Consider the following 22,431-nt stretch of genomic DNA (forward strand, 5'->3'; position numbering starts at 1 on the left):
GAGAGGGTGAGAGTGCGAAAGAGAGAGCGAGAGTGCAAAAGAGAGAGAGCGAGAGAGAGAGAAAGTGAGAGAGAGAGGAAGAATGCGAGAGTGAGAGAGAAAGAGAGAGTGTGTGTGTGTGAGAGAAAGAGAGTGTGAGAGAGAGAGAGCGAGAGAGAGAGAGAGTGAGAGAGTGCGAAAGAGAGGGAGCGAGAGTGCAAAAGAGAGAGAGCCATAGAGAGAGAAAGTGAGAGAGAGAGGAAGAATGAGAGAGTGAGAGAGAAAGAGAGAGTGTGTGTGTGTGAGAGAGAGAGAGAGAGTGTGTGGGAGAAAGAGAGTGTGCGAGAGAGAGCGAGAGTGTGAGAGAAAGAGAGTGTGAGAGAGAGCGTGCGAGAGATTGAGAGCGTGGGAGAGAGAGTGTGAGAGAGAGCAAGCGATAGCGAGAGTGCGAAAGAGAGAGAGGGAGAGTGCATAAGAGAGAAAGTGAGAGAGAGCGAGAGAGAGAGAGAAAGTGAGAGAGAGGACAATGAGAGAGTGAGAGAGAGAGAAAGAGAGAGTGTGTGTGCGTGAGAGAGAGAGGGAGAGAGCGAGCGTGCGAGAGAGTGTGAGAGAAAGAGAGTGTGAGAGAGCGTGCGAGAGATTGAGAGTGTGGGAGAGAGAGTGTGAGAGAGAGAGAAAGAGAGAGAGAGAGTGAGAGAGAGAGATGTATATAAACTGTATGTTTTTATAATGATTGAAAAACGTTAATAATAATAATAATAATAATAATAATAATTTCCTTGTATTGTCATTCTGTGTAACAATGTACACAGAACGAAATGTCGATTGCACCTGACCCGTTGTAGCGAGCCGATGCAGCCGCAGCCAACAGAGGGCGCCGCCGACCACTTTTTAAGTCTTAGGAATGACTCGGCCGGGGCGCGAACCACCGACCTCCCAGTCTCAAAGCGGGCGCCTTACCATCTAGGCTACTGATGTCTGTGTCATGTTTTTCTCCTGGAAAACCATGACATTTTCCATTATCAAATATTTTTGAAATAGCCCCAAGGAGCCACTAGGGAGCGCCAGAGTCGCTTATTGTTCGACCCCTGCACTAGGCCTCTAGGAATATGGAGGACAGATTATCACACCATTTTCAGAGAAGGTGGTTTTGCTTTATCTTAACTAAAGATTGTATGTGACAGGAGTTTTAAATACATGCAGCAATGCATTGATTCATATATTTTGGACGACAGAATGACTTCCCACAATACTCTTATCGTTATTCAGTTCAGAATCTCGTGCGTTTCGGAATGACTTTGCAAGTTGGCTCTACCGTTCACCGGGAACCACTAGGGAGCGCAAAAGAGCCACATGCGGCCAGATGACACATGAAATGCATCAGGTTTTATCTCATTATCACTCTCATTTTAGTCACAGTACCAGTGTTCATGTAGAGAGAATGTCAATTTTTCTCAGCTCAAACTCAACATTGTAAGTGACAAACATTTTAAATACGTGCAGCCATGTTTTTTATGATATATTTCTAGACGACTGAATGACTTGATAAATTGCCATCGCTTCACTTGATTCAAAACAACCGAATTACTTCCCACAATACCCTTATTGTCTTTTAGTTCATAAATCCCGTGCGCTTCCTGATGACTTTGCGAGTCGGCTGTACGACTCACACAATATTCTTGCGGCACAGCCTGATAATAATATCAACAATTTGGTATCTTGAAATAGTGTGATGATGAGATAAGACCTAATTCCTTTTCATGTGTCGTCTGTATCACTGGTGGTCCTGTGGACTATTTTGGGGGGTTAGCCTTATAATGTAGAAAAAAAACTGTGTTTTGGGGGGGACGGGTAACGGAAGTCCCGACTTACCGACACACTTGAGTCTGCCATGTTGCACCAAGTGCTTGTAGCCTTGGCGACAGTGACACTTGTAGCTGCCGTCCGTGTTGATGCAGAAGCCCCGTCCCTGACCGCACGGTTCCGTCTCGCATTCGTTTTCGTCTGCGCAGACAATCATTAAAAAGCAAAGGAGATCATTCAAAAGGCTCCTGCAAATTGATATATTTTGTATCCTTCACATTTCCCTTAAAAAGCGCGTCCGAGACTTTTATTTCGGGTAACATTACGGCAAGAAGGTTTCTTCAATGTTCTCTGGTTGATCAACGGTAGTCAATGAAGGAAGCTACTGTGGGCGTTTTGCAAGTCGCCCCTTTTTCGGGAAACATCCGGAGGACATATTTAAAACCGCAAGTCTTTGTTTGATGTGATGAGATCATTTTTCTCTTGTGCTTCGCAGCATTTTCCCGCGGGCCACAAAAAAAATTATCTGAGTTTGCCACATGCGCTCTAGGAATTGGGAAAGATTTAGCACACTCATAACTTTTTGTCAGGCAGATCCGCCATTGTTGTTTTGGTCTCGCGGTTCGAGTTTTCGTCCGCACGCCTATCTCGGCCAACGAGATCTCATGGCTTCGAATTGACATCATTGTTGTGGGGCTTGTCTTCGAGGGAAGGTGAAAATCAATTCAAAATTGGTAATTTCTACAGTGTCAGTAATAAGTCGAAACACAATGCAGAGAGTGATAACAACGGCAATAATTCCGGCACGAAAAAACGGCGGAGAAATTCTTCGGAAGATCGCGGAGGCAAGGAAAACACGTGTGTTGAAGCCAACGATTCGACGAAAGAAAATAAACAAAGGAATACTCCTAGCAACAAAAGGACATTTCTGCCAAAATGGACTCAATTATATTCCTGGTGACGCTATGAGGAGGATGATAATGGATTGGACCTTGAGAAGGCATTACAACTGTGGCAGGACAACAAACCACGAAGAATATATGAACTGAAAAATCTGAAGTGTTAACTACTTTGTATTACCAATTAACTCTGATGATTAAAACTGAATGAAAATATAGATTAATATTTCAGCAATATTATTTTGTACCATGTACAATATTGTTGGGAACTGAAAAATCTTGAAGTGATAACTGCTTTGTATTACTAATTAACTGTGATGATTAAAACGGAATAAATATATAGATTTGTATTATATATTTGTCGCAGATTAACAATTTAAACCCGGATAAGACTAAATTTTGGGGACCCATAGATTTTTGAGCATGCGAGTCCCCGGGACCCATCACTTTTCACAGGTAAAATGAACACTGCTAAAAGTACTGCATTTAACTCTTGTTTATTCTTCCTTGTCTTCGCCGCATCCACCTCTCAATCCAGCCTTTGTGCTTTACCTCCCTTTTTCCTCCCATTCTTGCAGCGCCCTCTGTTGGAATTGAAGTTACACAACATAAACACATACACTACCGTTCAAAAGTTTGGGGTCGAAGAGACAATTTCATGTTTCAATGAAAAAGTCATACTTTTAATTATCAAATGAGTTGTCAAATGTCTGTGTTAATCTCTTCTTTTTATTGGCCAGTGTCAGATATGGCTTTTTCTTTGCCCCTTTAGTTTGAAAACCAGCGTCTCGGATTCGCCTCTTCACTATGGATGTTGACGCTGGTGTTTTGTGGGTACTATTTAAGCAAGCTGATTGTTGAGGAACTGTCAGGTGTCCATTTTTCAAACTAGAGAATCTAATCTGGTTAGAGCCTATTTGTGCTGTTTACTGAAGGGAGTAGTACCCAACATTGTAGGAGATCTTCATTTTTAAACGTAAGAATACACTGTGGAGTGTCACATCTCTTTTTCTGGCCATTCTAAAAGTTTAGAAATGACATTCTCCAGATACTCGAGTAGTTTAAAGGAAGGTCAGTGTTATAGCTTCTCTAACCAGCCAAAGGTTTTTCAGCTAATATCATATCATATGGTTTTCTAATCATCCACTAGCCTTTAAAACAATTAGTAAACACAATGTATAGTGAGAACACTGGAGTGCTGGTTTTTGGAAATGGGCTTCTATACACCTATGGAGATATTGCGCTAAAAACAGACATTTACAGCTAAAATAGTTGTTTGCCGCATTAATAATAATGGGGTGTTTCGTATCACTGGAACCACACGCGAAAAGCGAAAATCTGCCAAGTGTTGTCGCACCGGTTTTTGGGAGGAGGGGGGCAACCCTAACCCTAACCCTTTATTAGAGCGAGCCAAAGAGAGAAAGAGATACATCGTTTAGGCATCATAAATATAGGAGCTGGACTCAAACTCTTTTTAGCAAGATGTAGACAGAATGCAGAGCAGGTGTCCGGTCACAATACAGTATGAAAGACGCTACGATATGAATCGGCCAATCGGCGGGAATCTTGGCTGGCCGAAACATTCCTCGGTGGTGCGGGAAGCATCTGTTTATTAAAAATATTTTTTATGCTTTTTATGGCTCTTTGTGTTAAAAAGGTTCCTGACCCCTGGACTAGAGAAGAGCTAGGGCTCTCCCGACCAATCTTTGTGAAAAGTGGCTTGTGTCCCTTAGTCTTGCCCTTGCCCTTTGCTATGTGGAGGAATGGACTCGTCTTTATCTTCTGGTGAACACGGATTGATTGAGTAGGGAGCACAATAAAGGGGAAGGAGGAATAATAGATTTTAACCTCGAAACTAAAAATGTTAGAAAGTCCTTCCGGCAAAATGAACACCACTCCGATTCTCATCAAATATTCAAAACGTCACACATTCACGAGCTTCAAACGAACGAGAAGATGCCGTTTGAGAAAGGAAGAGAACAAATTGGCCCGGAAAGCAAAAAAGGATAAAAGTCTCGGTGCATCCATTATCCCCATAAGATGGCTTACCCTCACAGATGTTCCTCTGCGGGCTGAGACGGTAGCCGGGGTGACAGTGACAGATGCGGCCGTCCGGGCTGTTCTCGCATTCTCCGTGACCACAAATGTTCCTGCTCAGCCGACATTCGTCTGTCTCTGCTTCGGGGGAGGGAACACAAAACATGGCAGCAGAGGAGGGGTGTCAAACTCATTTGAACTCGGGGGCCGGACTAGAAGATTAGAGAAAAAAAAGGGAGAGAAAGAAATGAGAGAAAGAGGGGAAGAGAAAAAGAGAGGGGGTGGGACAAAGAAAGAGAGGAAGGGAGAAAGAGAAAGCGAGAATGTGAGACACAAAAGAGATAAAAGATAAATAGTGAAAGAGGGGGAAAGAAAGAGAGAAGGAAAGAAATGCAAAGAGAAATAGAGAGAAAGAGGAGAGAAAAGAGAAAAGGGGAGAAAGAGATAAGGGAAAAGAAAGAGAGAGAAAAGGAAATAAGGAAGAGAGCAAAAGAATGTAAAAAGGCATGGAGAGATAAAGAGACAAAGAAGAACAGAGAGAGAGAGCAATACAATAATAATAATAATAATAATTTCCTTTGTATTGTCATTCTTTGTAACAATGTACACAGAACGAAATGTCGATACACCTGACCCGTTGTAGCGAGCCGATGCAGCCGCAGCCAACAGAGGGCGCCGCCATTTTACCAATTAGGTATGACTCGGCCGAGGCGCGAACCAGCGACCTCCCAGTCTCAAAGCGGGCACACTACCATCTAGGCTACTGAGCTGGTACAAGTACAGCTTTTGTGAGAGGCACCTGGCTCTGGCAACATCAAGTGGACATATTTCAACCTGCAGCTCGTTTTTCTCTTGCGCTTCCCTCAGCTTTGTCTCGCGGGCCGGATTCAATCCCTCAGCGTGCCTGACTGATCTGGCCCGCGGGCCGCCTGTTTGACACTCTGGCTATAGAGCGAGCGTACTTCCAAGTGTATACACTCACTCAGCACTTTATCAAGGCGTCAGAAACCTATGGCTCGAGAGCTAAATGTGGCTCTTTTGATGAAAAATTTCGGCCTATGAGACAAAATTTATCTGACGCAGATTAGACAATTTTTGGTTCAGTTTAGTATAGAGTGGACACATTCTTAAGTACTGTTCACAGTCAGGGTGTCAATGGAAGCTCATGAAACTATGTTACTAACTATTGAGATACTTCATCGTGAAAACCCATCGAACAAACTATAAACACCCCAAAACGCCAGCTAACCACCTAGAGCAGTAATTTTTCAACCACTGTGCCGCGGCACACTAGTGTGCCGTGAAAGATCGTCAGGTGTGCCGTGAGGAATGATCCAATGTCACTTTTTGAAATTTAAAATGTTATTAAACATTTATCAATCGTTTTTTGCAAATATGTCATTGTCAAGTGTCTGTGCTGTGAAAATTGGGGCTATTATACATTAGATTAAAACAAGGGAGAAACAAACAGAGAAACAGAAAGGAAGAAGGAATAAAGTGAGAGAGACAGAGAGAGAGAAAGAGAGGGAAAGAGAAAGGAAGAGAGAGGAGGGAGAGAAAGAGACAGAAAAAAGAGAAAGTAATACAGAAATAGAGAGGGAAAGAAAGAAAGAGCAAGAGAGAAATAATATGTGAAAGAGAACAAGAGAAAGAACAAGAGATAGGAAGAAATAAATAAAGGAAGGATGGAAATAAAGAAGAAACAGAAGTAATATGAGAGATGGAGAAAGAACGTAAGAAAGAAAAAGAGTATGAAAAGAGAGAGGAAAATAGGGAGAAACAGAAGGATAAAAAGAGAAAAATAAATAAAGAAAAAAGTGAGAGAGAGAGAGAGACAGAGAGAGAGAGAGAGAGAGAGAGAGAAAGATAGAGAGAAAAAGAGTCAAATAAAGAGAGAGAGCGATAAGGAAAGGGAGCGATAGAAAGGGGGACCAAAGAGAAAGTAATAGAAAATTAGAGAGGGAAAGAAAGAGAGTGAGAGAGAAAGAACATGTGAGAAAGAACAAGAGAGAGAACGAGAGATAGGAAGAAATAAAGGAAGGATGGAAATAAAGAAGAAAGAGAAATAATATGAAAGATGGAGAAAGAAAGTGAGAAAGAGAAAGAGTATAAAGAAGAGAGGAAAATAGGGAGAAACAGAAAGATGGAAAGAGAAAAATAAAGAAAGAAAAAAGTGAGAGAGAGAGAGCGAGAGAAAGATAGAGAGAAAAAGAGTCAAATAAAGAGAGAGAGGAAAATGAGAGAGAGATAAGGAAAGGGAGAGAGAGAAAGGGGGACCAAAGAGAAAGTAATAGAAAAATAGAGAGGGAAAGAAAGAGAGAGAAATAACATGTGAGAAAGAACAAGAGAAAGAACAAGAGATAGGAAGAAATAAAGGAAGGATGGAAAAAAGGAAGAAAGAGAAATAATATGAGAGATAGAGAAAGTAAGGGACAGAAATAGAAAAGACTAATAACGAAGTGGCACCTCGCTTTAGCAACATCAATGGACAATTTTAAAAGTAACACAATATTTTTTTCTTCTTGTGCTTTTCTCAACGCCGTCTTGCGACCCTATTAAAACCACCGCTGGGCCCGATCCGGCCCGCTGGCCGTGTATTTGACACCCCTGAGTGACACTGTGAAGGAAAATTCCGTCAGGTTTCACAACAAAACACCTTCGTAGCATTTTCTGCCCAGTCGTTTGTATGAAGGACTTTAAAGACTAGGGCATGTTTGCCACTTCCTGTTATGCTTTTTTTCCCCTTCAGGGGGCGCCACTTCAACTCACGTGTCACTTTGGTTTGGGTCTCAAAGGGGTCATTGTCGGGCGTCATCCGGATGATTGTCGGGGGCACGGGTTTCACCACTGCACGCAACACAGAAACAGATTCAGGCATGAGTTTGTGTTACTCACTACTTCTTCCAAAAAAGTAACTGGGTAAGTAACTCCTCTATAGTCAACGTACCTGGTGACCTACCGTAAATTCTGGACTATAAGCCGCTACTTTTTTCCCTAACTTTCAACCCTGCGGCTTATTCGGCGCTCGAGTGTTGCTAGCATTAACTGTCCTGTCAAAGCTATATTATTATTATAAAGCTTTGAAAACTCTCTCGGTGAACCGTCTTTCTTTGTAAATATGTGTAACCCATGTATAATATGTATTTGCAACTGTATATTTTTGTAATGTATTTATTTGTATTTATTTTAGACACTTATTCTGATATGTTTTGCACGGGTGAACGAAAAAGGAGGGGCGGAACAAACGCGGGGTGCCGAATTTAATTGGGGACCGCTAAAGGTGAGGGACAGACAAGGAAAGTAGAGGGGGCAAATAGTTGGTTAAAGAAAAAGGAGTTGCGTGAGTAAATGTCTTCATCTGATATATTTTTCCCACCCTTACCTTTGGAAATATACACTTTTTTCCTTGGATTACTTTTAACGGGACCCGGACTCTGCAGGTCTGCATCAAACCTTAAGTACCGGTATCATTTTCCGTTCATTTTGCCGGCTGTGATTTTTGGACTTTAATGAAGGACATTTAGGTTCAATCGCGGGACTTGAAGTCGGGTTTGGGTTAATTTTGTGTTACATGTTTAAATGTGGGCGCAGGCGGCTTATATACAGGCGCGGCTTGTGTATGTACGAAATCGGTTTTCCTCTTAAATTGTGGTGGGTGCGGCTTATAATCAGGTGCGCTCTATAGTCCGGAATTTACGGTATTTGCATTACTTTAAAAATAAGTTGTTGCACGTCAAAGATTTTGACAGTTTCTGAGCAAAAACACAGCAGTTGATGTATTTGACTGGAATGAGATGGGAATTTCGACTACTGTTAGAGAACGCTTCGCTAAAAAGTGCTGGCTCTTTTAGGTCCTGGACGGCTCTTCAGGTTGTTTACATTGCTTTCATCATTACATCACTAATTATAATGAACCATTTTGCACTGGATGAATAAAAAGACAAAAAGGGGATGAAAAATAATAACAAAAGAAAACAGAGGGATAAAAGATGAAAAAAAATAAACTATTAACACGTAAACACTAAAAAACACGGGGGGGTCAGGACCAGAACGGAAACAGGACCCAATTGCGTTACGTTTCTCACAAGTTTTATTGGAGGAAAGAGAAAGGGTTGCGCTCACGATCCGGTGATTGCTGAACATGGGAAGCAAGTCGCTCTGAACGCGGAAGTGGATCTTCCGTGGCGAACGATGACCGTGTCAGGAACGGAAAAACAGGTCAGGAAATGTGTTACAAGCAAAAACGTGGTCAGGGTCAGAAGCGAGTCGTAAGCCAGGAAAGCAGAGTAGACGTGGTTGGGGGAAAAAGAGGTCGAAAGCCGGGACGGGAGAGTAGACGTGGTCAGGATCAAATACGGGTCGAAGCCGGGGGACAGAAACAGGTGGGAGTCAGGGTCGAAAAAGGCTTTCCTAGTGTTAACTGAGGTTTGCAGACGGACTGACAAAAGGAGACAGATAGGACTGGGTTTTAATAGGGACAGGGAGCCAATCAGAGTCCGAGGCAGTTGTTGCCCAAGGAGCGGGCACAGGTGAAGCATCATGACAGGGGGAATATAATTCAAATATGTATACTGTAAATCTGCACAACAAATTTAAAGTCAACAACACGAAATCCCGCCCAAAAATGCTCATTGACCAATCACAAGAGAAAAATAAGGCATCTCTGGGGAACCGGCTGCTGATTGGTGGGTAGCCAGATCCCATCGTTCACTTCCAAAAGCCGGATCATAGAGACCTTTGGTTGGGGGCCCTCGAATAAAGGGCTTGCATTTTTGGCGACGGAGCCCCCGTTTGCCTTTTCTTTCGGCACATTAGTAAATATTAGATTCGGGAGTTGATATTCCAAACGGTGACATGATCTGAAAAGACGCGATGTAAACAACTAGGGGGAGCGGAAAACGCAACTTTTTGGACACAAAATTGTCATTATTACTCTATTCTTTTTTTTTTTAACAAAGATTTACCGCACTCCAAACTTTTCGTCAGGCAGATCCGCCATTGTTGTTTTGGTCTCGCGGTTGAGTTTTTGCCGATCTCGGCAAACGAGATCTTGTTTCAAGATGACGTCATTGTTGTGGTGCTTGTCGTCAAGTGAAAGAAAAGTATGCCTCCGAAAAAACAGTTAGTATTAAGCGCAAATCAACACAAAATTGGTCATTTCTTCAGTGTCGGTAATGAGTCGAACACAATGCAGAGAGTGATAACAACGGCAATAATTCCGGCACGAAAAAACGGCGGAGAAATTCTTCAGAAGATTGCGGAGGCAAGGAAAACACGTGTGTTGAAGGCAACGATTCGACGAAAGAAAATAAACAAAAGAAAACTCTTTCTGCCAAAATGGACTCAATTATATTCCTGGTGACGCTATGAGGAGGATGATAATGGATTGGACCTTGAGAAGGCATTAACACTATGGCGGGACAGCAAACCACGAAGAATTTATGAACTGAAAAATCTGAAGTGATAACTGCTTTGTATTACCCATTAACTGTGATGATTAAAAGTGCAAGAATATATAAATATTTCAGCAATATTATTTTGTATAGTGTACAATATTGTGAACTGAAAAATCTGAAGTGATAACTGCTTTGTATTACCAATTAACTGTGATGATTAAAACGGAATGAAAATATAGACTAATATATTGTAATGGTGGAAAAGATCATGAAAATATTAATAATAATAATAATAATAAATTCCCAACACTGTTTAGGAGCGAACATAGTTTACCAGGAACACGAGGACTGGGAGTACTCGCTGGCGTCTGCGGCCCTGCGGTCGTCGTTTCTGGACCAAAAAGAGTCGTCTTGAAATCGGGATCGGGCGACGAAGACGGGACGCGCTTTACCTTCCGGCTCGGGATCGTGAGGGTAAGGCATCAAGGGGAAGGCCACGGTTTCTCGAGTGTTGTGGAGAACGTAACCTTTGCCGGCGGGGCAGATCTTGCTGAAGGCCACTGAGGAACACATACAGACAAAATGGGACCAAGAGGTTCCCGATTAGCATGCGGTTAGCTTAAGCGCTAACTTTAAACAACTGGGTCAGAAAGGGGCCAACCTTCGAAAATTGGATTGCTTTATTATGAGGGACTTTGGGTTCCATATATTCAAAGCTTTTTGGTCTTGAGTATATATATATATATATATATATATATATATATATATACAGTGGAACCTCGCTAGTTCGCGGTTCCACTTTTGCGGGTTCAGAGCTTCACGGGTCTAAAAAATATACCTTACCTTCTCAATAAAAGCATTTATTGACTTGACGCGATATTGTTTCCCAAAACGCTTCACAAACACTCATTAAATATCAAAAAATGATTCAGCCCCTTTACTTTCAGTGCAGCAAACTCTATCCAGAAGTTCAGTGAGGAGCTCTGAATGATTCAATGTTGATCTAAATGACTAACGATGATGAATGGAATCCACCTGTGTGTACTCAAGTCTCTGTATAAATGCACCTGCACTGTGATCGTCCAAGATGGTCAGTTTAAAGGGCAGAGAGCATCATGAAGAACGAGGAGCACACCAGGCAGGTCCGAGATACTGTCGTGGAGACGTTTAAAGCTGGATTTGGAAACAAAAACGTTTCCCAAAGAGCACTGTGCAAGCAATAATATTGAAATGGTAGGACTATCACACCACCAAGATCACCCCCCCCCCTAAACTTTCAGCTCATACAAGGAGAAAACTGATCAGAGATGCAGCCAAGAGTTGTCAGAATGGCCAAGTCAAAGTCCAGACCTCGATCCAATTGAGAATCTGTAATAAGAACTGAAAAATGCTGTTCACAAACGCTTTCCATCCAACCTCACTGAGCTCGAGCTATTTTGCAAGGAGGAATGGGCCAAAATATCAGTTTCTCGATGTGCAAAACTGATAGAGACTTACCCCGAGCGACTTGCAGCGGTCATCGCAGCAAAAGGTGGCGCTACAAAGTATGAACTCAATGGGGCTGAATCATTTTGCACACCCACTTTTTTGCTTTTCATTTGTTAAAAAGGTTTGAAATATCCAATAACTTCATGATGGTGTCCCACGTATTGTTGATGCTTCTGAAAAAATGACAGTCTCATATCTTTATGTTTGAGGTCTGAAATGGGTCACAGAGTTCAAGGGGGCCAAATAGTTTCGCAAGCCACTGTAAATCTCACCTGTGCCCACTTGTGGACAGAGTTGGCAATCGCGTCCCCAGGCTTTGCCCACCGTGCAGCAGCACATATCCCTGGTGAGTCGACTGGGCAGGGCGTGCTCGCAACCCCTGATGTCGGACACCATCCGGAAGCACTGAGCCAGCTCCGCTGGGGACAAAAGTGGGGAGGGTCCGGACACGCTCGGTGACGGGGCGCCCCCGACCCTTTCGGCAGGCGGACGGACTCACCCACGCAGCGGTTCCCCTCCAGGATCAGGCCGGCTTTGCAGGAGCATTTGAAGCTCCCCAGGGTGTTCAAACAATCTCCGTTATGACAGACGCCGTGCATGGAGCACTCGTTGATGTCTTTCCAGGTCGAGCGAAAAGATGGAAATGGGATTTGGATACACAAAGAAGAAGCACACATATCTATGTACCGTAAATTCCGGACTATAAGCCGCTACTTTTTTCCCTCACTTTCAACCCTGCGGCTTATTCAGTGATGCGGCCAATTGATGTCATTTTTCCTGCTAGCGGCGCTCGAGTGTTGCTAGCATTAACTGCCCTGTCAAAGCTATATTATTATTATTAAAGCTTTGAAAACTCTCTCGGTGCACCGTCTTTCTTTGTAAATATGTGTAACCCATGTATAATATGTATTTGCAACTGTATATTTTTGTAATGTATTTATTTGTATTTATTTCAGACACTTATTCTGATATGTTTTGCACGAGTGAATTAAATAGGAGGGGCGGAACAAACGCGGGGTGCCGAGTTTAAGTGGGGACCGCTAAAGGTGAGGGACAGACAAAGAAAGAAGAGGGGGTAAAAAGTTGGTTAAAGAAAAAGGAGTTGCGTGAGTAAATGTGTTCATGATATAGATATATTTTTCCCACCCTTACCTTTGGAAATATACACTTTTTTCCTTGGATTACTTTCAACAGGACCCGGACTCTGCAGGTCTGCATCAAACCTTAAGTACCGGTATCATTTTCCGTTCATTTTGCCGGCTGTGATTTTTGGACTGTGAACTTTAATGAAGGACATTCAGTTTCAATCGCGGGACTTGAAGTCGGGTTTGGGTTAATTTTGTGTTTGTGTTACATGTTTAAATGTGGGCGCGTGCGGCTTATATACAGGTGCGGCTTGTGTATGTACAAAATCGGTTTTCCTCTTAAAATGTGGTGGGTGCGGCTTATAATCAGGTGCGCTCTATAGTCCGGAATTTACAGTATATATGTAAGGTGGGCTTCCCCAAAAGTGTGTATCTCTAAACCAGATGTTATCACGTTTCTGTTTCTCTGTCTTTGTTCTGAGTTGATTTCTGTTCCCTCTATTCTCTAACATCGGTCTCTTGTACTGTGACCAAATATTGTGATCACGAGATCAAATGGAATGCCTTTTCACATGTTAGCTGTATCACCGGTGGTCGAGCAGTTACCGTTCTTCGACGGTAGTTTGATTCGAGGTTGCAACGTTTTGTTCTTGTGGTCAGCGATATTTCAACTGATTGTTGCACGAATAAAACCTTGTGAAAATGAGCGTTAGTTACGGGGGAATAAATACGGTATACGATCAGTGTCTGAAACTCATGAGAAAAAGTTAGCGGACAGTCTGCTACAAGCCACTGGAACTCCTCTTTCCACGATGCTTTTAATGTACGTTTACGTTTTGGAGCGTCATCCATTTCGTTAGCTTCTTTTGAATCTTTCTTCTGGGGCTGAGGTTGTGGCTTGGTTCCTAACCACTTCTCCATTTTTCTCGTGTTCTCTATGCATAAATGATATGCAAATGCACGACTCGAAATTTCCAAACCGAACGAACATTTCGAAATCGGAATAAAGCAAACGTTTGAATTGAAAAGAAATCTTTTGTTTTTTTGTTTTTTGTTTTCCTTGAAAAAGTTGTCGACGTTTTGTAAGTTGTACACCCGACGTAAAAGATGCTCGCCCTGGGCGTCTGGGCAGATGTTTTTTCAGACACTGGGTATACATACTTTTTACTCTTTTTTTCCCACTGTCATTTTTTTAAATACCACTTTCAGTCAGAATGTGTCAATTTGCAACACAGACTGCGCAGCTAAAGCAAAAATGTGATTAGGACGTCTCAGCATCCATTTGCGCGATAGGAGAAAAATCTGGTATGAAAAAAAAACAATCAAATAACTAAACTCTTACTAAATACAATATTTTGAGTGTGTCAGATGAATTTTTTTATAAATCATTTGACAAATTATTTTGAGTTAAATGACAAATACTATATGTATTAAATGGGGAAAAAGTGGGAATATTATTTAAATATTGTTTTTACCGTTTTACTTCGACAACTAAAAACATTTTTTCCCGTTTTACTATGAAGTTATATACTATTTTAAACACTGTTGTATCTTACATAAAGTCAAACATACTTGTTCTAAAATCGGACTTTCGGTGTTGGAGGGCAAACTCTGAGACAAGGCTGTCGTAAAAACGCCTGTGCTTTGGAACGCGTCCTTGGTTTTTGTTTGTGTAGATAACAATGGCGTGTCATCTCGACTGGGGGCAAGGGCCCATCACCCTTCTCCAAATGCTTCAAAGGGCGATCGGGATCATCGCATCAACACGGTGCTGACCAATCAGCCAGAGACTTGGTCATGGGGCGCAAACACTCCATCCGCATGAATTATAGCAGAGATCTGATTTGTTAAAACTCTTTGATTTGTAAATTGATATGTGGACTATACTCGTCGTTGGCTTTTGACTATGCTCAAACTGTAAGGGTTCAGAAATAAGAGAAGTGTCTTTGGAGTCAGATTTAAGTTGAATAAATGCTCTAACCTTACAACTACAAAAAAAAAATCTTAACACATATAAAAAAACGAGAAATCGATTCAAATAAGCAAGATTTGCTGCTCTCTTTGCAATAGAACAGAGCTGATTTGAAGTATTCTATTTTCTGATTCAAGGAATTGACAGCAATCAGTAAGGAGATAGAATCCAAAGCTTACCTTGACAGTGGGTGGCGTTGTATCGCTTATAACCTTGCGGGCAGGCCGATCCCTCGTCCTTGACGATGCTCTGCTTGACCGAAGGATCTGCGGACACCGACCAGACCTTAACCCCAATGTTCCCTGTCATTTTCCTTACGGATCTGAGCAACGCTTGAAACAACAGTGAGCGACGGCAATCCCAAGTGTGGCAACTAATTCATGATCAAACATGTCCAAAACTTGACATCAACTTACATTTTGCTGAGTTTCCAGCAATGCAAAAAATGTTTTCACTTTTGAATGAATTGACTCGTGTATTATTGCAAAGGTTGCAGGGCCTTACGCTTCCCCAAATAAAGAATTGTACGAACGCTCTGGGGTCTCCTGCTCTGTTCTGGTCTTCCCTGACATTGTTTCTTTCTTTTCTTTTTTTTCTGGCTTTTTTCTGAATTTTTCCTTCTTTTTTCTCTTCCTTTTGTTTCTTTTTTTTCTCAGCTTTTCACTACTTTTTCATTTTGGTATTTTTTTTCTTTTTTGTTCTATTTCCCCTTCCTTTAAGTCATTTTGTGCATAATTTTTCGTGTTGGGATGAAAGAAGCAAAAACAACCTGAAGAGCCGTTTAGGACCCGAAAGAGCCGGTTCCTTTTAGTGAGCCGAGCCGAAGAAGCCGGTTCTCGAAAAACTCTACTGACTTTACTCAACTTCGTTCTACTTCGACCTTGACTTCAAAATCCCGCGTTTAGAACACAGCGTCAGGGGAACCCGTGTATTTTGACCTTCGTGCACTGTAACTTTGACTTAGCGAACGCACGGTAGTTGTGCCAGCAAAAAATAATTCCATTCAGAATAATAGATTGTATTGATTTTGTCTGGAATAGTACATCATTAGTAGTACTATACTGAGTAAAGGGACCCCGGCTTTTTTTCTTGTTATTTATTTTCCTTAAATGTATATGATCTGCATTTCTATAGCGCTTTTCAAGTCAATGAAGAGCTCCCTAAGCGCTTTTTTAATGTGCTTCACACTTACCCATTCACACACACACACACACTCACACACCAATAGGGAGTCAGCTTCCAAACGTTTTGAGGATAATCAAGATGCTAAATGGTAAATGGACTGCATTTCTATAGCGCTTTTCAAGTCAATGAAGACCTCCCTAAGCGCTTTACAATGTGCTTCACACTTACCCATTCACACACACACTCACACACCAATAGGGAGTCAGCCATGCCAGGCAACTACCTGCTATCGGGGGCATTGGGATTCAGTGTCTTGCCCAAGGACTTTTCGACATAAAACACAGAGGAGCCGGGAATCGAACTTGCGATATTTTGATCCCAAGACGAGCTACTGCCCTTTTCCCTTCAGCGTTTTACTTCTTGATTCCTTCCAGCATTTTTTTCTGATTTTGTTCTCCATTTTCCTTTTTAAATTAATTTTCATCTTCTTTTGTTCCTCTTTTTTCTTTAGTGTTTTAATACGTTTTCCTTGCTTTTTCTTCTTTTTTGTATTGTCCTTCCTTTTTCTCTTTTTTCATTATTCTTTTTCTTTTTTTCCTAGCTTTTTCCCCTCTTAAGGTTTGTTCATTGTCCTTATGTTGAGATTTCTGAGTTTTTCCTTGCCCTCATGTAGGTCTTAGATCAGGGGATGCTGTCATAATAATCTGTGGTCTGTGCAGCCCTTTGAGACTCTTTGGAATTAAGCGCCAAACAAGTAAACATGACTTGACTGAGGTTTTAAGTTTTTTTCTTCTTTTCTTTTTTTCTAGCCGTTTCCTTTTTCTTGTCTTTTTATTTCTTCTCCTGCTTTTTCATTCTTCCTTTTCCCCTTTTCTTGTATTCTTTTGTTTCTATTTTTTCAAGCATTTTACTTTATTTTGTTCTCCTTCAGCTCGTCTTTTTTCATTTTTTTCGAACTGCCCTCACTGTGACATCCAGGTTTCTTTGGGTGGGCAGAGCGTGTCTGTGGGAAGGCACTGCCCCTCACCTGGTAACGCCCCTGGTGTGAATATAAAACAAGACGCGGTCTTGTCAGGGTTGCCATGGCACCCAATTGGCCCCACCCGTGCGGTGCCGGCTGCAGCTTGTTAACAGATTGGCTTTCCGTCTATTTTAAGCTCAGTGCTCTCGTTTTTCCTTTGTCAGTCTTTCAACGAACTTCTGCCAAAACAAAGACAGAGAGATTAAGAGACGTCAAAAGGGAACATCAAACTGATTAGAAATACACACCTTGAGCAAATACGTTTGAGCCTACTTTACAGTCTGTCATTAGTTTTGACTCGGTCCTGTTTCCTGTTGGCATTTTCTGTCTGGTATTGTTCCCGTTCATTTTTGTCCTGTCTAATATCAGTTTCTAGTTTCGTTCCCGTCTATTTTTGTCCTGTTCATTATTCTTTCCAGTTTTCGTTCCCATCTAGTTTGTCCTGTTTATTTTCGATATCCTGATTCATTATCCGTCCGGTATCGTCCCCATCTGTCCGATATCAACTCGGGAAATTTAGATCAATCTCGTCAGTCTCTGGCTTCCTATCATTTCACGCCAGGCCGCTGCCTAACGTGCATGACTCCCCATTTCCCGTAAAATAAAAAGCTAGTGTGAGAACGTCACGCGTTTGGGTCCTGATTGGGTTCTGGTTCCTGACTGGCCTGGCCATGTTTTTTTGGTCCAAAACGTCAAAATAAACGACCGGCTGTCTTTTGCTTCTCTAATGATAGATTTTACAAGAATGGTGAATGTCGAATGAGTCTGCTTCGACTCTAATTTGGAGTTTGTTTGACTTTCATGCAATAAAATGCAAAAACAAATCGTAGTTTGCGAAAGCTGTGGATTATATTTTCAATGAAAACTGGAAACTAAAGATCTTTCGGGTTAAAAAATAGTCCAGAAAACTGAAAGTGGACGGAACAAAGCATCCGCGGTCTAAATTCTAACCAGACGGCTTTCCTCAAAGGCCGTATTATGTGACGCTGCGCACAGATCTGGAGCGATAGTCGAGCGGAAAGAATGCGGGGCCGACTTATTCTGGAAATTGGACCGCGGCCCACGTGACCACGGACGCTTTTCCACGTTCTGCCTCGCTTTCGACAGCAGGGCGGGCGTTCCCCTCCTCGAATTTGCTTTCTTTTCCCTCACGATCACGTACGACTGCATCCAATTGGTAAAGTCAGAAAGTGTGCACGGGCCCTAAATGCCTGACATTTTCTTTTGGGGGGACTCAGGAAACTCATCGGGAGATTTTTTTCAACTGGAAAAATAGAAGACAGATACTGCTACGCATCGAATAAAGCCACCCAAACAATACTGTACACCAGGGGTGTCACATTCATTTGAACTCGGGGGCCACTCGATAGAACAAGCATTCTCTCGGGGGCCGGACTAGTAGATTTAAGAGAAAGAAAAAGAGAGATAAAGAAAGAAGAGACAGAGGGAAGGAATAGGAGAGAGACGGGACAAAGAAAGAAAAAGAGAGAGAGAGGGAGAGAGCGTGAGAAACAAGAGATAAAAAGAGAAGTCGTGAGGGAGGGGGAAAGAAAGGGAGAGGAAGAAAGAAATCCAAAGAGAAATAGAAAGACAGAAGGAGAGAAAGGAGAAAAGAAAATGCAAAGGGTAGGAAGAGAGAAAGAGAAAAAGAAAAAAGGAAGTTAGAGCAAATGAAGTTAAAAAGACACAGAGTCAAAGAGGAACAAAGGAAGAGAAAAAGAGAGACACAGAGAGTGAAAGAGACAGAGACAGAGTGGGAGAAAAGGGGTGGAAAAGAGAGAGAGAGAGAGAGAGAGAGAGAGAGAGAGAGAGAGAGAGAGAGAGAGAGAGAGAGAGAGAGAGAGAGAGAGAGAGAGAAATAAATACAAGTACAGTGTCTTTGTTTGAGGCACCTTTCTTTGGCAACATCAAGTTGACATATTTCAACTTGCAGCTCGTTTTTCTCTTGCGCTTCTTTGAGTGTTGTCTCGCGGGCCGGATTCAATCCCTTAGTGGGCCTGATCTGGCCCGCGGGCCGCCGTTTGACACCTGTGCTGTACACAGTCCAATAACCGGTGTTCATTGAACACTACCCAAGTGAGTATATACTCCTTTCTACAGAGTGTAAAATGTGCACTGAACAAGGTTAATTTCACCCCAGGGATAAAATGGGTCAGGGATAAGAAGAGTGTGGAAGAAATATCATGTTTATTATGTAGAAGACTCTCATGAACCACAACAGGATCAGGACTCAAACGCGTGACGTTTCTCACACAAGCCTTTTATTTGACGGGAAATGGGGAGTCATGCACGTTAGGCAGCAGTCTGGCGTGGAATGATAGGAAGCCAGAGGCCGACAAGATCGATACCAATTGCCCGAGTTAATAACGGACAGATGGGGTCGATATCAGACAGGACGGGACAGACAGGATTGATCATGAAACAGGATCTCGAAAACGACAAACTAGACGGGAACCAAAACTGGAGAGAATAATAAACAGGACAAAAATTGATGGGAACAATACCGGACAGGAAATGCCAACAGGAAACAGGACCGAGTCAAAACCAACGTCTTGCGAGGCAGAGGTTCGTTGACAGACTGTAAAGTAGGCTTGAACGTATTTGCTCAAGGTTGTGTATTTCTAATCAGTTTGATGTTCCCTTTTGGCATCTCTTAGTCTCTCTGTTTTTGTCTGAAGGTGAAGACCACCCGAGGGGGGTGGTTTTGCGTTTTGTCTCAACATACCAATACTATTCCATGTCTTCTTGTTTCAATAAAACACAAAGGCAGGCTGGGGAAAAGCCAGCGAGACGGTCCTTCTCCACCTGCAGTCTTAAAAAACTAAACAATCCTTTGCCTGAATTTCCTTCTGCGGTTAGCCAATATTGTTTTTCGCCCTCCCACACTTCAGAGGTCGTTTTAGACCCAACACAGACTGACAAAGAAAGAATGAGAGCACTGAGCTTAAATAGACGGAAAGCCATTCTGTTCATGAGCCGCAGCTGGCGCCACACGGGCGGGGCCAATTGGGCGCCATGGCAACCGTGACAGGAATACACTGCCACAAATACATTTTCCAACCACAAACTCAGGCACACCAGGGCCCTTTCGTCCACAGGACCAGACGGCCCTGCAGTTTTAAAGATTTGAAACCCTAAAGTTTGTAATCAAAAGATTCATGATTCGCATATGTGTGTCATGTTTTATGCGGGAGATTTATTTCATTGCACAAGACAATAAATATTCTTTACTGCTTCCACAGCTCGGTGTATTATCTATTTTGTATGTGTCTAAGCAGTTTTAGGGGATACACAAGTCTTTACGCTAATTTGTAACTACATAGTTACTTTCAGGGTGTCACGATTGCCGATTCCGTTGGCGTGACCCGATTGGCTGTTGGACTCTATTTAAACTCTTGTCTTACGAAAACAACTCGTCAGACCGTCTGCGAACCTATGCTCCAAGCTAGGCAAGCTTTTTGTGACGCTCCGACTCTATCCTGTTTCCTGCCTGATACCTGTTGCCGACCTCTTTTCTGGACCCGTTTCTGTTTTTGCTCCTCCGTCCCGGCCATCGACCTGTTTTTCTCGCTGTCAACGATTATCCTCGCTCGACACGAAAGTGCCACTTCCGCGTTCCTGCCATCTGCGACCAACGATCATCGGATCGTGGTTTTCCTTCTTCATAAAAACTGAGTAAAACGACTGCAATTGGGTCCCGTCTCCGTTCCTGGTCTGTGACACAGGGTAGCGTGCTACTTTTTGGTTTCAGTCATCTCGGGGGTAACTGAGTTACTTTTTAAATGAGATAACTAGTAACTGTGATGATTTATTGTTTTTCAGTGACATACCCCACTAGAGGTAAGATTCTAAGCCCGGGCCTAAAAATCACACCTTTCTCCTCTCGAGTCCTCACAAATATAATACGAAATTTGGGTTTCGCTGCTGGCTCGCACCCCTCAAGTCAAGTTCATTGGTTGATCTTGGACCAGGTAGGGCTTTAATACCCGCGGTAGGTTGGACTGGATTTTTTTGTAGGTCCATTCTTAACTCCACACCCAACACTGGCACTAAATTTGTAAATTGTTGTTCTCCCATGCTAAACCTTAACTGGTGAAGGATTTCATACATTTGACTATAAAGGTTTTTATACAATTGAATAAAAGTTGCATTTATTGAGTTTAATGCAAGATTTTCACTGACTGGGCTTGAGTTCAATGACGGGTCACGCTGTTCCAAATGCAGAATATTTCGACTAGGGAATTTTAATAACAGGACTCTGACGGAGGACGGCAGGCGTTGTTTTGAGAACAAGTCCCTGATGACGTAGAAACGCTTGGTGTTGTTTTGAGTGTTCCAGACATCACGGCGCTCTTCGACAAGATGGTGAAGCCCAGGGGGGGGCTTCCTTGGCACGCCCATGGGAGAAGTCGGCACGCCTTTATGCAAGGAGAAGATCGTCAATAGGAAGAAAGCTGAAGGACTTCGGAAAAAGGCTTCTCAGAGACTCCAACGTCACTAATTCGGCCATTTTAGATTGGCACGCCCATGGGAGGAGCCGAGACGCCATCTTGCGGGGAGAGGTGGGCCAAGAAGGGAGAGCTAAAGTACTTCAGAAGAGGGCTTCCCAGAGACTCCAACGACACTAATTCGGCTGTTTTCGATGGAGTACATTTAGTTAAATTGCTAATGTGATTCAATCTGCCCCTGTGTGAAAATGTCGGCTATTTTTGTTCATCTTTTCCGGCAAGAAATGAGCGGGCATTGTTAGGTGAATGTAGTTTGTGATTGGTTAATGGAGTCAGATAACTCATTCGAACAATTTTGGTAAAAGGTACATTTTGATATGAATTCCCAACACTGGGTATGTCTGATCATACGAGTCCAGAGCTGAAAATGAGATCTTTGAGGAAGAAAGCCATGATAATATCAAGGAAAAGCAGGACTTACTTGGTAGTTTGGGGCACTGGTAACACTTGTTTTGCCCCCAGGAGTTTCCCACGCTGCCACAGCAGTCTTCCTGGTTGGTGAGAACCGGAAGCGGGGTGCTGTTGCACTAAAAACCATTCCCAGCAAGCGTTAGAGAACTCGCTCGGTCTCCGGAGAACCGGCGGGACGGAACCTACGGCCTGTTTGGGCGTGGTCTCCTGAAAGCACCGGCCTTTGGGTTTGTGTCGCGTGGTGGGATGGCGCGGTCCCGGCTTCTGGGGCGGGTTCCCGTCCGCTTGGTCTACGGGCTGAATGACCACGGACGTGTCCGGCGTGTGGTGAACGCGCACTTGGATGTTTACTGGAAACAAAGAGGGGGAAATTGATGGAGCGAGTTAGGATTCTTAACTGGTGTGGAGGACTCCGCTCCACTGTCCAACCGCAAACTGGAACCTCAAAAGATTGACAAACCAGTACACACCAGTAGTCACAGACAGACACTTTTTGTCACCCACAGGAAGTGAGCAGACTCCCCGGCTTTATAATAAAGTTTTGAACCCCGAGGGTGTTCATTTGTAATTAAAAGATTTGTATATGTGTGTCACATTTGATGCCAGGGTTCGCTGGCTAGCCTTTGCCCCCCTGGGGACAAAGAAGGCTAAAGCCCAGAGCCCTTGCACCCTCGGCAAGGAAGCCAACCACGGAGCCTGGAGGGTCC

General features: G+C 42.9%; 1 protein-coding gene across 2 annotated transcripts in view; it reads right to left on the bottom strand.

Annotated features, from left to right (window-relative positions):
* Positions 1 to 22,431, bottom strand: part of ltbp3 (latent transforming growth factor beta binding protein 3) — a 78,229-nt gene that overhangs the window by 29,438 nt on the left and 26,360 nt on the right. Inside the window, exons 3-12 of one of the 2 annotated variants that reach the window (XM_088320459.1) lie at positions 21,911 to 22,074; positions 21,735 to 21,840; positions 14,839 to 14,925; positions 12,102 to 12,218; positions 11,875 to 12,021; positions 10,567 to 10,674; positions 10,449 to 10,505; positions 7,488 to 7,565; positions 4,731 to 4,856; positions 1,852 to 1,983 (exon numbers count right to left, since the gene is read on the bottom strand). In XM_088320459.1, coding sequence (XP_088176585.1) covers positions 1,852 to 1,983; positions 4,731 to 4,856; positions 7,488 to 7,565; positions 10,449 to 10,505; positions 10,567 to 10,674; positions 11,875 to 12,021; positions 12,102 to 12,218; positions 14,839 to 14,925; positions 21,735 to 21,840; positions 21,911 to 22,074 — 1,122 coding nt within the window. Of the gene's footprint in view, positions 1 to 1,851; positions 1,984 to 4,730; positions 4,860 to 7,487; positions 7,566 to 10,448; positions 10,506 to 10,566; positions 10,675 to 11,874; positions 12,022 to 12,101; positions 12,219 to 14,838; positions 14,926 to 21,734; positions 21,841 to 21,910; positions 22,075 to 22,431 lie in introns of both variants that reach the window. The other variant, XM_088320458.1, reaches the window with a different exon arrangement.

Source organism: Urocampus carinirostris, chromosome 17 (assembly GCF_059441175.1).
Source record: "Urocampus carinirostris isolate Australia breed hairy pipefish chromosome 17, RoL_Ucar_1.0, whole genome shotgun sequence".
In the NCBI taxonomy this organism is placed as follows: Eukaryota; Metazoa; Chordata; class Actinopteri; order Syngnathiformes; family Syngnathidae; genus Urocampus; species Urocampus carinirostris.